Source organism: Chrysemys picta, chromosome 5 (assembly GCF_011386835.1).
Source record: "Chrysemys picta bellii isolate R12L10 chromosome 5, ASM1138683v2, whole genome shotgun sequence".
NCBI lineage: Eukaryota > Metazoa > Chordata > Testudines > Emydidae > Chrysemys > Chrysemys picta.
The window spans coordinates 10,855,450-10,869,393 of NC_088795.1; the positions used below are offsets into that span (position 1 = coordinate 10,855,450).

The 13,944-nt window shown below is 41.5% G+C and overlaps 1 protein-coding gene across 1 annotated transcript in view; it reads left to right on the forward strand.

Moving 5' to 3' along the window:
- Nucleotides 1-13,944, forward strand: part of WRN (WRN RecQ like helicase) — a 100,212-nt gene that overhangs the window by 19,758 nt on the left and 66,510 nt on the right. The window contains 3 exon segments of the mRNA XM_065597447.1: nucleotides 6,455-6,604; nucleotides 9,510-9,582; nucleotides 11,329-11,443. Coding sequence (XP_065453519.1) covers nucleotides 6,455-6,604; nucleotides 9,510-9,582; nucleotides 11,329-11,443 — 338 coding nt within the window.

Here is a 13,944-nt window from a genome sequence, read left to right on the forward strand (position 1 = left end):
TTCAAAGGGTCTGTACTCTACACTGACTGTTCCAGAGGACTGGAGAATAGCAAATGTTGCACCTATAGCTATAAAAAACTCTAGGAGCTGGTCTACACTAGAAGTGCTACATTGGCACAGTTGCGCCGCTGTAGTGTGTCTGCTGAAGATGCTCTGTGCTGATGGGAGAGAGCTCTCCTGTTGGCATAATAAATCCATCTCCGCAGGAGATGGTAGCTATGTTGGCGGGAGAAGCTGTCCTGCCAAAAACAGTGCTGTCCACAGCGGAGCATAGTCTGTGTAACTTACGTCGCTCTGGGAGATGGCTTACGCTCACTCCTGAGGAATATAAGTTGTACTGAAGTCAGAGGTAGTGTAGACTTGGCCTAGGAGTGATATGAGGAATTGCAGACCACAGAAAGTCTTAACTATTACCTGACAAATTGGTTGAAACAATATTTAAAAATAGAATAAGAAGTCACCTAGAAAATCACAATAGCATTGGGTCTAATTAGCATGGTTTCTGCAAAGGAAAATCATATTTGACTAATATGTTAGAATTCTTTGAATATATGAGTGAAGTAGTGGATAAAGGAGAACCAGTTAAGAACATAAGGTGGGTGCATAACTAGTTGGGAAATGGTTCCCAGAGAGGGTAGTTATCAGTGGCGCACAGTCAAGCTGGAAGGGTTTATCAAGTGGGGTCCCACAGGGATCAGGCCTGGGTCCGGTTCAGGTGACTTATTACTGTTTAATTTTTCAGTTTGTTCCAAAACCTTCTTTACTGACTCAATAAGAGGCAGTTCCTCAGATTTGTCACCTAAAAAGACTGGCTCTGGTGTGGGAATCTCCCCCTCATCCTCTTTAGTGAATACTGATGGAAAGTACAGTAACTCCTCACTTAAAGTCGTCCCGGTTAACGTTGTTTCGTTGTTACGTTGCTGATCAATTAGGGAACATGCTTGTTTAAAGTTGTGCAATGCTCCCTTTGGCAGCTGCCTGCTTTGTCCACTGCTTGCCGGAAGAGCAGCCCGTTGCAAGGTCGGGCCTTGGAACCAGGGTGGACCGACAGCCCCCCTATCAGCTCCCCACTCTCCTAAGTTCCCTGTGCGGCAGCTGCCCAGCAGGCTATCAATTGCCAGCAGTTCAGCTGTCCCTCCTGCCCTCTGCCTTGGAGTTGCTCCCGGGAACCTCCTGCTTGCTGTGCCGGGGGAGAAGAGGTGGGCTAATGTCAGGGTGTCCCCCTGCACCCTGCTCCTGCCCCTGCTTACCTCTTCTCCATATAGAGCAGGGTGGGGACACGACAAGGCTCAGGACGGAGGGAGCTTGCTGGCCGCAGCTGCTGTCTCAACTTGCTGATCTACTTAAAAAGGCAAGGTACTTAGAGTGGTGTCAGCATACTTAAAGGGGCAATGCAAATCTCTCTCTCTCTCACTCACTCACAGAGTGTGTGTCTCTGTTTGCTAGGCTGTCTTCCCTCCCTCCATTTGTGCTGCCTTGTAGAGTGTGAGGCTACATTAACAACAATGTGTTAACTGTTGAGGGCTCAGCCGAATGCTAGTTCATCATTTAGCAGTAAGGCATTCCCTGGGAAACATCCCACCCTCTTCTTCCACCCTCTAACTTCACCACCTCAACCAAGCTTCACAATCATCATTGCTGTGTACAGTATTAAATTATTTGTTTAAAACGTATAGTGTGTGTGTGTGTGTATGTATATATAATATAAAATTTCCCTGGAACCTAACTCCCCCTATTTACATTCGTTCTTATGGAGAAATTGGATTCACTTAACATTGTTTCGCTTAAAGTCGCATTTTTCAGGAACAGAACTACAACGTTAAGTGAGGAGTTACTGTATTCATTTAGCTTCTCCACAATGGCCTGGCCTTCCTTGAGTGCTTCTTTAGCACGTTGATCCAACCGTTGGTCCCTCTGGTTGTTTGGCAGGTGTTCTGCTTCTTATGTACTTAACATTTTTTATTTTTTTTTTCTGTTAGTTTTTCTGTAGTTTGCGAATTGTTCTTCAAATTCTTTTTGGCCTGCCTGATTATGCTTTTACTCTTGACTTGCCGCAGTGTATGTGCTTTCTATTTTCTGCAGTAGGATTTGACTTCCAATTTTTAAAGGATGCTTTTTGTCTCTAACCACCTCTTTTACTCTGTGTAACCATGGGGTGGCACTTTTGGGGCCTCTGTGTGTGTGTGTGTGTGTGTGTGTGTGTGTGTGTGTGTAGGTTTTTTTTTTTATTTTCTTTTATTTGGGATACACACATAGTTGGTGCCTCTGTTATGATATATTTTTTTAAAGTTTCCGTGCAGGCTTATCACTCTTGTTCCTTTTAATTTCAATATAACTAGCTTCCTTGTCTTTGTTTAGTTGCCTTTTTTGAAGTTAAATGCTACTTGTGGTGGGTTTCTTTGGTATTTTCTCCCCGACAATGATGTTAAATTTAATTACGTTATGGTAGCTATTATGGAGCAATTCAACTACATTTACCTCTTGGACTAGATCCTGTGCGCCACTTAGAACTAAATGAAGACTTGCCTCTCCCTTTATGGGTCCCAGGACTGGCTGCTCCACGAAGTTGTCTTTAATGGTGTCTAGAAATGTTATTTCTGCATCCTGTCCTGAGATGACATGTTCCCAGTCAGTAGGGGATAGTTGAAATCTCCTGGTGATATTGCATTTTTTGTATTTGTAGCCTCTCCAATTTCCTTGAGCATTTCACAATGACAGTCGTGATTCTGGTCATGTGGTAGATAGTATATTCTTACTGCTATCCTCTTATTATTCAAGCATGGAATTTCTGTTCATTGAGATTCCATGATACTGCTTGATTCATATAAGATTTTTACTACTTTTCACTCTATGCTTTCTTTCACATATAGTGCATCTCTCTCACCAGCGTGACCTGCTCTCATCGCTGTATATTTTGTATCTTAGTATTACCGTGTCTCATTGATGACCATCATTCCCACCAAGTTTCTGTGATGCCTATTACATCAATATCCTCATTTTAGTCCAGGCACTCAAGTTCACCCATCTTAGTATTTAGACTTGTAGCATTTGTCTACAAGCACCTATGCTAATATTTAGTTGTCTGTCGTCTTGTGCTGCAATTGAATGGCAGTCTTTTCCGTTTGAGTGTTTGTTTTTTATTTTCAGTGATCTGTACTTTATCAACTTCTCTTCTCTTTCCTAGGATATAGAGTAGCATATTCAATAAATCCTCCCTTAAGGTATGTGTTGCACTGTGTGCTCCTTCACACCTGTCAGCTTTCCCCCAGCCTTGGTTTAAAAAGTCATTTACGACCTTTTAAATTTTACATGCCAGCAATCTGGTTCTGTTTTGGTTTAGGTGGGCCCATCCTTCCCGTATAAGCACCTCCTTTCCCCCAAAGTTCCCTAGTTCCAGATAAATCAAAATTCCAACACCATTGTCTCATCCACGCACAAACCCAACTGTCTATATTTCTCATATTGAATCCACCATTGCTATTACTTGTCTCTTCCTAATAACAGGGATCCCCTCCCCCAGAGAGGTCTCCTCAGTGTGAGAGGATACCATGAGATCAGCTGGTAGGAGGGTCCCAACTATGGGATCACTTCCCTCTGCTTCAGCTTGATGTTCTTTCCTTGAGACTTTCATCCTTCTGAATAGCATAGAGGCTGTCAGACTGTGGGGTGGGACCTCTATTGTTGATACAGATTTATTTAGATTGTTGAAAGGCCTTTGATAGTGTCCCACATGACCCACTAAATTAGTCATCGGGGAAGAGGCAAAGAATTCTCTCCTGGTTGGTTTTTGATCCAGACACAAAACAAAGAGTAGGAATAAATGGCCAGTTTTCTTCATGATGAAAGGTTGACAGTGGCATGACTCTAGGTTCCATACTGGGTCCAGTGTTTAATTTTGTAGGTGGTGCAGGTAGTGTGCCTATAGTTAACATTCCCCCAACACGTTTTTTCCCAAGATTTCACTTGGAATCTTGGGCTGAAATTTTCAATGCTGAGCATTTGCCTAAGGTTGCGTTATTTTGGAGAGTTTTAGCTAGAATGGTTCAGCTGTTCCTGAGAATGAGGTTTGGGAAAAACGCATTAATTTATCCAAGTTAAAGTTCTTACAGCTGCTTCATTGAGCAGCTCTATTGCCTCCAGGCATCAGAGCAACGGCGCAAAATTTGACAAGGTGTCAGGAATGTGCCTTTTATTGTTCCTCTGAAATTCACCCTAATTTGACCAAGTTGTAAGCTTTTGGAAAATCTCAGTTTGTACATGCTCGGTGGAGTCTTCTTAAAGTTTACAAAAACACTCGAGGAGTCCGGTGGCACCTTAAAGACTAACAGATTTATTTGGGCATAAGCTTTTGTGGGTAAAAAACCCCCACTTCTTCAGATTCATGGAGTGAAAATTACAGATGCAGGCATAAATATATGGAGCAAGCTGCTTGACTGGCAGAGAATTAAGGAACAAGGGTGAGGAAGTAGGGGAAAACATGCAGGGCGGAGGCAGCAGCATATGGGGACGTGATATAACAGGAGGGAGGGGAGCTTAAACGAGGCAGGGTCCTGTGGAAAATATATTATTGGGCTCATGTAATTACAGACTGTATCATCATGCATACACACAAGGGGATGAACTAGGGTTCCAATGGAAACCTTAATACTGGCATTTCCTAACTTGAGTGCTTGACTTTGTACCCTTAGTGGTATTTTAATGTAGGTTTTTTGGATGTACTCTTTGTTTCTAATCTGGGAAGGGGGAGTGATTACTGAAGTAGCACTATTTGCAGATGACACAGTTATTTGTTAGTGATGAGCAGTGTGGAACTTCAGAGAGACCTAACCAAGCTGGGTGAAAAGGCAACACAATGTGAAATAAAAGCCAATGTGGATAAATGCAAAGTAATGCACGATGGAGGGTAACATTTAGAACTCTGTGAAATATACTGGTAGTTTAACTGTATCGACTCAGAAAAGGGACATGGGTGTCATAGTAGATGTTTCATTGAAGGTGTCTGCTCAGTATGTAGCAGAGTTGTTGAGGCCAGCAGTTTATCAAGGCCTAAAGAGGGATTGGACAGTTTTATATGGATAACAAGAATATGCAGCATTATAGGAGTTAACACTAATAAAAACATTGGAAAGGGATTTTAAACATGCTTCAGGGCTTAAGCCAATCTCTAACTATTCGAGACCAAGAAATGAGACCTGATGTAGGGAGCAGACTATCTCCCATCTGCCCACTGTGGGGTTTCCTTCATCTTTCTCTGAAGCATCTGGTGCTGGCTTCTCTTGGAGCTGGAACACTGGGCTAGGTGGGCTATGTGTCTGCTGCTCTCTGGCAGTTCCTAGGTTTTACTCCCTGTCGTTCTGAATAATCATTCTCTCTTGGAGCAGGGCCCATTAACGTGGTGAGTACTTCCTTGTCTCTGTTCCCTGTATGACTGTCAGATAGCATAATGCATAGTGCTTAAATTCCCCAAAGTACTACAACTGATGCAGTTCCCATTTTCAAGTCTGAGCGTTGACCATTACATCTGCCCCTTTCTCTGTCCCACCAGCATAAAACTTTACTATTCTAACCTCTATCCAGAGCCCAAACGTAGATGTTGGTAATTATTGATTAAACCTTCAGATATCAAATCCAGATGTGCACATACGTTTGTATTCATGCATCTGGTTGCATTGGGAAATACCTATGTACTAGACAGCTTGGCTCAGGGAGCAAAGGATTCTATATCTGGGATAAGAATTAATTATTTTGGTCTCTACTGGCCTAATGTCATATTGCTAGAATACAGATGTAGAGAACATAACTTCTGACCACACTTACTTCTCCTAGTGATAGGCATGGCATACAGAAATTAAAAAATCTTAAGGTGAAGTTTTAATACTTAGTAGAAGGCTGTGCCTTTGAACCTGGTTTGAGGGAACCATGCCACATTAAACTCAGGGAAACTACCATTTAGTAGAACCAGAAACCATGTGCTGGGAGGCCGAAACAATGACCGGTAAATGGGAACAGCATCATCTCAGGAAAGCACCATAAAAGCCTTTTAAGATGATGGTGAAGTGGAAAGGTTACAGTCAGTGCTTTAAAATGACCAGTATTGAGCACTTGTGTGGTGTATTTCTCCCTTTTTTGCTATGCTGTGGACACCAACTTCTCATTGCATATGCTGATGGTGCCCTGATGCAGCAATCTAGTTGGCAAGAAGGGAACACTTTGCAGGAACACTGTGTCAGGGCATAAATGCTGTAGTTTTTCAGTTGTAACACTGCAGTTGGCTCTGATGGGAGCAGAATCAAGTTGTACATTTGTAGGTCAGTCATTTTATTGAGGAATGAGTTAATTATGATCTATTCAGAGTCTCCACTTGTAATGTTAAATCAGCTTTGTTACCTTATTCTAAGAATTATTTTTACCATGTACAATTATTTTGAACTTAATAAATATTTCTTATTTTTAGCTGAAGTGTAAGGAGATATGGAGTCTAAATGGCTTGGTAAAACATCTGTTCAGCAAGCAGCTTCTGAAGGACAAGTTTGTCCGCTGTAGTAACTGGGAAGAATTTCCACTCAGCGAGGAGCAGAAGTTGTATGCAGCCACTGACGCTTATGTGAGTACAAATAGAGAGCTCCACTCCATGTTTTAACTATTTCATTCCTCTTAATACATTATTTGCCGACCTTTTTAATGTCTTGCTGCAGTGGAACTCACCAATCATGTAATTCAGATTCCTCGCAACAAAATTGTTAGTATTAAATCTTTGCCCCGCAAAACACTCTATAAAGCTTCATCGTGTCGGTGACTGAGCTGTGGGCAGTCTGGCCGAGAGTTCGGAGCAAGAGTCCGGCCTACCAGTTAGAGCTGAATCCAGACAGCGTGGGTACAGGAGCGAAGCCAAGGGTTGTAGCTGGGTGTCAAACCAAAGCCTAAGCCGAAGGGTGAACCACTGTCAGTCAGAAGGCAGAGCCAAGGGTCTGAGCTGGTAATCAGAAGTCAGGAAGAATCTGGGAGCAGGAGCAGGTGCAGGCAATGGCTGGAGCCAGGCTAGAGACAGTGAAGGCAGGTAAGCGCAGCTGTGGGTTAGGAATGTGTGGAGCAGCTCCTGAGCTTAAGTATCAGCCTGTTGATTCCTTCAGCCAATCAAATGGTGCAGTTGACTCCTTCAACCAGTCAGGGCCAGCTGCACTCATTAGGTTGCCAGAAGAGTGGCTCTTTGCAGGCTGGCCCCTGACACATTGTGTAGGCTACTGTCCAACACTTTCAGTTCTTGATTGCATTTTAACCCATGTATTTACTGGAGGCTGTTCTCCAAGGTATTCTCTCCAAGTGGGTCTGATTTGTGAATACTTCTATAAAACTGTACAGTTTAGAAGTATAAACCCATAACATTTAAAAAGTTAGGATTAAATTTGCCTAAACAGCAGCATTGCTTTAAAGACCTGTTGCATCTTCAATAATAACTTCAATTCTGTGGATCAGAATAGGAATGGCAAAGAAAAATATCAAACTTGTCAAGTCCTGACCAGAAATGATACCATCCCAATATAAATGTTTATCATTTGGCACACTAAGGACACAGTCTATTAGCAGGAAAAGTTATCCCTCAGAGAAATAGTAAGAGCCCATTCAGGCAGGCATAATATCCAATCAAATAACTGTTCCGTTAGTTTTGGAAACAATGCTTAATTATTCATTAGAAAAGGGGATGGGGGACAGATGGAGGAGCGGAAAGGTCTTACTTCACTGAACAGTTGCATATGGGAATGAAGTAATTACAATATCTAGCGCTTTACACCAATAGATCTCAAAGTGCTTTGCAAAGGAGGTTAATATCATGTCAGTTTTATAGAATTTCTCTGCCCACGTCTCCTGCCAGCTACCCCAGGGACTCCCCTCACATCTCAGCACCTCATCTTTCCCCTATACCAATGCTTTCTCCCTCTTCTCCCTGGGAAATTCATGAAACCAACCAAACCCGGGAGCCTGACTCTCCCTCTCCCCAAACCCTGCCCTCCTCCCCTTTGGCCCATACAGGCCTCTCGCTCCATCAGGCCAGGGTAGGTGGGGAGAGGTGCCCACTTGGAGTACTTGTTCTTAGTAGCATCAAATTCATATACATCATAATACTTCCATCTCAAACGATGACCTGGCCACAGTGGCTTGTGGTTCAGCATTTCCAGGCTAGACTATTGCAATTCTCTCTCCCTGGGTTTAGGCAAAACGTGGAAAGAAGTTACAGCTGGTGCTTAATGCAGTAGTCTGTCTCCTTACTGAGATGAGCTGAAGGGGCATATTGTTTTCTACAACATTTAGGTATAACCTTGAACAAGGCACAAGGAAGAGCCTTTTCAACAGCAGCTCCAAGACTGAGAGTCCAAGCCTCACTCTATGTGAAGTTGCTTATTGACCAAAGTACAGTTCTCCTTATTCTCAGTAAATGATGCTTTTTCTAATACACCTGGAGATGAGCAGTGAACCAGAGATTTATATATATCTTTGAGTTCACTTACGAGACTTAGCAGGAGGTTACCAGGAACAGTAATTGTTGTAGTTCTGTTTAGTATTTTATAGAGCACTGTAGATATCCATGAGGCTCTCTATTAAATGAAAATAGAGGACACGGTCTACCCACGTTTTGTGTGCCATGGAACATGAGGCAGATGATACTAATGTTTTAGCTGTTCCATAATCCAGTGGCTCTCAACCTTTCCAGACCACTGTATTCCTTTCAGGAGTCTGATTTGTCTTGAGTACCCCCAAGTTTCACCTCATTTAAAAATTGTTTGCTTACAAAATCAGACATAAAAATACAAAAGTGTCACAGCACATTGTTATTGGAAAATTGCTGACTTTCTAATTTTTACCATACAATTATAAAATAAATCAATTTGAATATAAATATTGTACTTACAATACACTCACATGTGTCTAGAGCAAGTTAAACAAGTCGTATGAAATTTTAGTTTGTACTGACTTCACTGGTGTTTTTTATGTAGCCGGTTGTAAAACTAGGCAAATATCTAGATGAGTTGAGCACTCCCTGGAAGACTACAGTGTCGATTTAGCCGGTAGTGTAGACATGGCCTGTGTGTCGATCTGACTGGGCCCATGGGTGTAGAGCAAAGGCATTTTGGGTGCATTGTTTAGCAAGAGTTTAACTCAGCATTTGCTGTGTTTCTAACTTTTTAAAAAATAAACGAACACACCTCTAATGTCTTGAGGTAATGTTCACTAAAATCATTGATATGTTCCTGCACCCTTAACTTTACCTTAAGAAAGTGTTAGGCTAAATTGTATTTTGTATTGAGTTCTCTAACTTAATGTTGCATTATAGACATTGTTTGGAACAAAAATCCTTCACTTTAGTGTTAAATTGAATTTACATCTTGGATTGGAGAAGAAATTTGTAGCCTGTTCAGTTTGTTTTAGGCTTTTCCAACCATGGAAGGAAAAAAATGTAATATGTGATCTGTATGGAATCTGAAGCATTAAATTTGTTTTGCTTTTCTTCACAGGCAGGCCTCCTCATTTACCAAAAACTGGAAAATATGAATAACTGTGATCAGAGGCTCTATAGTATAAAAAATGGTAAATTGCAAATTAAAAGCATAAAGAATGTGTGTTTTTTCTAATTGGACATTGAACTGTTTGGGGTTTACAGACAGCTTGCAGTGAGAGTATTCTATTAGGGTTCTTTGTTCACCTGGGTATCTGGGTGTTTTCAAAAAGGGGCAGTAAGTGACAGGGGAGCTCAGTCTCATCGTTCTGTGGTGTGTGGCTAAGTTCTATGAGGGGGCTGGTAAGAGATCTCACTCTTACTTTTGTTACTCCACACCGTAATAGGGTCAGATGCTTGAATAAACAATTGGCCACTTTGTGAATTACAGCATGTTCAGTGCCATCTCATGCATTTGTGAGAAAGATGGAAATACCATAGTGTCTCCTGCTTCTCATCCTGCCGTGGAGTGAGATCTGCCAGAGCTGGTCTTTTTTTCCTCATAGCTCAGGAGATGTAAATATCCCATGGAATACCAGCAAACTGTAAACTTCTGCTTTGTCCTAGGGGCACACAGCGTTTGAATTTTTTGGTATATAGATTATTAGATTTAATGGAAAATGTCACCGCTGATTTTGCTTCATTTCTGCCGAGCGAGAGAATTTGTCCAGATTTTATAAAAAGCTTGTTACCCAGTAGTTCCTATTTAGGTACCTAAATATATGCCCAGATTTTCAGAAGAGCTTATCTCCCATTTTCACATCAGTAATAATGAGTTAAGCTAAAAATCTTAGTGTTGCTTTTGACCAGGGAAAGCCGCGTGGAAAAGGTTTTATTCTCTTTCTATGCAGGCTGTACCCTTATTTTCCCTGTGATGACCATGCAGCAGCAATGCTGCCTTCTTGATCACAAGGCTTAATTTTTGTGACCTCTTTTAGCGGATGTCTCTATATTTGCAGCTTGTGCATGATTCAGCTGCATGGTTGCTCACTTTTTATGAGCGTTAACAAATTAAACACCTTTTAGTTTAGTTTATGATACTTAAGTCAATGGAACTACTCATGTTTAAAGTTGCATAAGTCTTTGTAGGATCTGGGCCTAAGAACATTTAGTCTAAATGTGTGGGCTGTTCACTTTGTTTGTAGCGCAATAGCATGTACATGTGCTCAGACTTGTTTAAATGAAGCAAGTTTCCTGTCCCAAAGAGCCCTATGTCCAGATTCTTAAAAAACAGGAGCTTAAAGCTAGACTCCTAATTCCATGCGGAGGAGCATACATAAGTGGCCTGACATCTCAAAAGTGCTGTGACACGGTGTCTCCCATTGGCTCAAAGTGAAGAGTCTGTGAGTGAGGGGGTGGAACAAGCAACCCATCAGCACAGGGCAGAGAAAGTCTAGAGTCAAGGCTGTATGATGACGATGTTGGTATCTGCTCGTCCCTTTGGTAATACTTGGGAGGCTACTTCTGTGTCTGTTCCTGCTGAATTTCTTTGAGCTGGCTCCACATGGCTCAGGGGAGGGAGTGCTGCATGAGTCCTGGTGCCCCTAGGAAGAGGTGGGGTAACCTCTGTGCAGTTCTGGGTCTGGATGGTGCTGGTAGGGATGGTTTGTCCCAGCTGGGTCCCGTTTTCCCCTTCCCCCTCACTGTGCAGCACCTTGTCAGGCTGCTTCCGAAAATGGGAAATAGACAAAGCTATTAACTGTAACTATAATTATAATTAACTATAGCAACCACTGTTTCTCTTGAGTCAGTAACGATCTAGTAAGCTTATTTGCGTATGCATAGAGAAGAGAGGTGAGTTATATGTAAAGAAACTTCACTGACATTGAGTTTTTCAGATGGGGAGATGTTACCAAATGAAGTCAAGAAGCAGCTGTCCTCATTAGCTGAAGAAATGGTGGAGCTGGCTAATGGTCTTCCCAGCACTTTTGGACAACTTAAAAATATGCAGAGGTTAGATGTTGCTCAAATCTGCTTCCTCTTTATCTTTGCAATCCCTGTCAGTGGTATGTTCTTATATCTGTACTAATGGTATCTAATCCAGTGCACCCTATCTATAGTTACAGATCCATGTGTATATTGTGGTGGGTGAGGGCCTCCTGGTGTCCCCACCAGACCACAATATAGGCTGCTAAGAGTCCTTTTCTGGCGTAAGGCATACAAGGGATTCTCCAAACAAAATAAACAAACAAGTTCCTTTCCCGGGAGATGGTTTGGCTTACCTGAAGGCTCTGGTGTCCTTAGTCTGAGTTAGGGTCTGCCTCCAGCTCCTCCTTTTGGTAATCCTCACTTTATACCTGGTCTATATAGTCTCAGGGATGGTAGAGTAGAATCATAGAATATCAGGGTTGGAAGGGACCTCAGGAGGTCATCTAGTCCAACCCCGCTGCTCAAAGCAGGACCAATCCCCAGACAGATTTTTGCCCCAGATCTTTAAGTGGCCCCCTGAAGGATTAAACTCACAACCCTGGGTTTAGCAGGCCAATGCTCAAACCACTGAGCTATCCCTCCCCCTGCAACTGTCTCTGTTGCCGGCTATATCCAAGGCATAGCAGTCTTCCCCTAGTCACCACCCTTCCTGTGGCAGGCTTTCCCTTTTTAAGCTTTGTGAATCCAGGCAGAGCAAGTCTTGCGGTCTGTCTTCTTAGTGCTGGCTGACCCCATGAGAGCTTGTTGGGGCACCCCTCACAATGTGTATACCCACCCCTTTTTAAAGAAACTTCAGTCCATGAGAAAACTTCACTTTTCTACTCCCAGATACAAAGAATGCAACTTTTCCTTGTGTAATAGCAGAGGATTGGTGGTTTAGCACTGCCAGCCATGTTCTATAGGACTCTTATAATCTGAAGGGAAGCCTGTGAGCCCTGGAACTGTGACTAAGCCTACCTTAAACAATTGCTCAAGTGACCAATGAGTTTTGGATACTTAATGCAACTAGCCTTCTAATCAAGGTGGGACGTACCTCTACTCAGTGTGTTTGGGAATTCTTTGAGTCTCAGGATAGACTGTTGCCTAGGAAAGATGGTCTCGCACAAGTTTTAGTTTACGTAGCTGATTACTAGTTTCAGGTTGCTTCTTACCGTTCATTGTTTAAATATGATCGTTAATAGCTTGATAGAAATGGTTCCATCTAGGCCTGATGGGAAAAGATGTAGGGCAGAATGTCATCTGCGCATTGATACTCTGTCACAGGGACGTCCGGCCTCTTCAGCTTGAGGACCCAACATGATGTTTCAGAGAGTCAAGAGGCCACAATCAGTTAGTTCTCTTACAAACCCAGTACAAAAAACTGACGACGACGACTACTACTATTGACTACCTAATGTCGGAGAATAACAGAGTTTTTACTTTTTGTTTGGGTACAGCAAGTTAGATACTTTATTTTTTTAAGCAATTGCGTAGAGGGAGAGAGCTAAACAGGTCTTTTAACAGGTAAACAATTACAGCAAGCATTTATACCTTTTGTTACAGACAATAATGAGCAACAGCTGCATTTTGTTTATACATAGGTCATTTTGATATTTTGTTTTGCTTACTAATGTAGACTCTTAGTCTACATTCCATATTATTTACACATTATTTATACAAGGTTGCAACAACTTTTTACACAGTTTTTTTTAATTTGCTTTATACATTTTTTGCTTTTACAAATTTTGCGTTATTAGGGTTACAGTTAGCCTGACTTTTGCTAACAAATTGTCATGTATTGCAATTTCCTTTTTGTTTTTTGTTTTTTTGCTTTTACAACCCCCCCTTTTGTACTACTAGTACAACAAACATTTTTAAATCTTTATTTGCATTAAGTCTTGGAATTTAGATTTTACTTTAGTTAACCTTAGGGGTTTTGATTGGATGTAATGACAATGCACGATGAGCATGGACATGAAAGGTATTACTATTATTACATCTATTATAACAACAATAACATACTTTTATACTAACTAACACCAGCATAAACAATAATATTTTCATAGCAATAATATGATGGGGTTGTTGTACAGTTTTAGTTATAAAACACAATACATTATACTTAGTACATAAGGTGGACACTTTATAAGCTGTATGAAAGGCTTATTTTTTAACTTGATATATATATTGAAGCATGTGAATTTGCCCTTGTATTTTAGAGATTTTTTGAACCTCTGGTAACAGTGAAAGCAAATTTTGAAATTGATTAGGTACTAAACTAGTCCAATTAAAGGGTATTTGGAACCTAAGGGCTACTTGGAAAATTCTATCTGTAGGCCGGTAAATAATATGATTGCCTGCAGTGGTAATGAGATTAAAATGTATGTCTTGCAATGTGGTGGCTTTAACATACACACAGCTATTATTAGCTTCAAAAAGTAAGTGTCCTGTTAGGGTAGTTTCTTGTCCCCTACCCTCCCAGCAAACGTAGTCATGAAGAGTAACAACTTTTTTTGGCTTCAATTTACGGATACGCTGAAACTGTG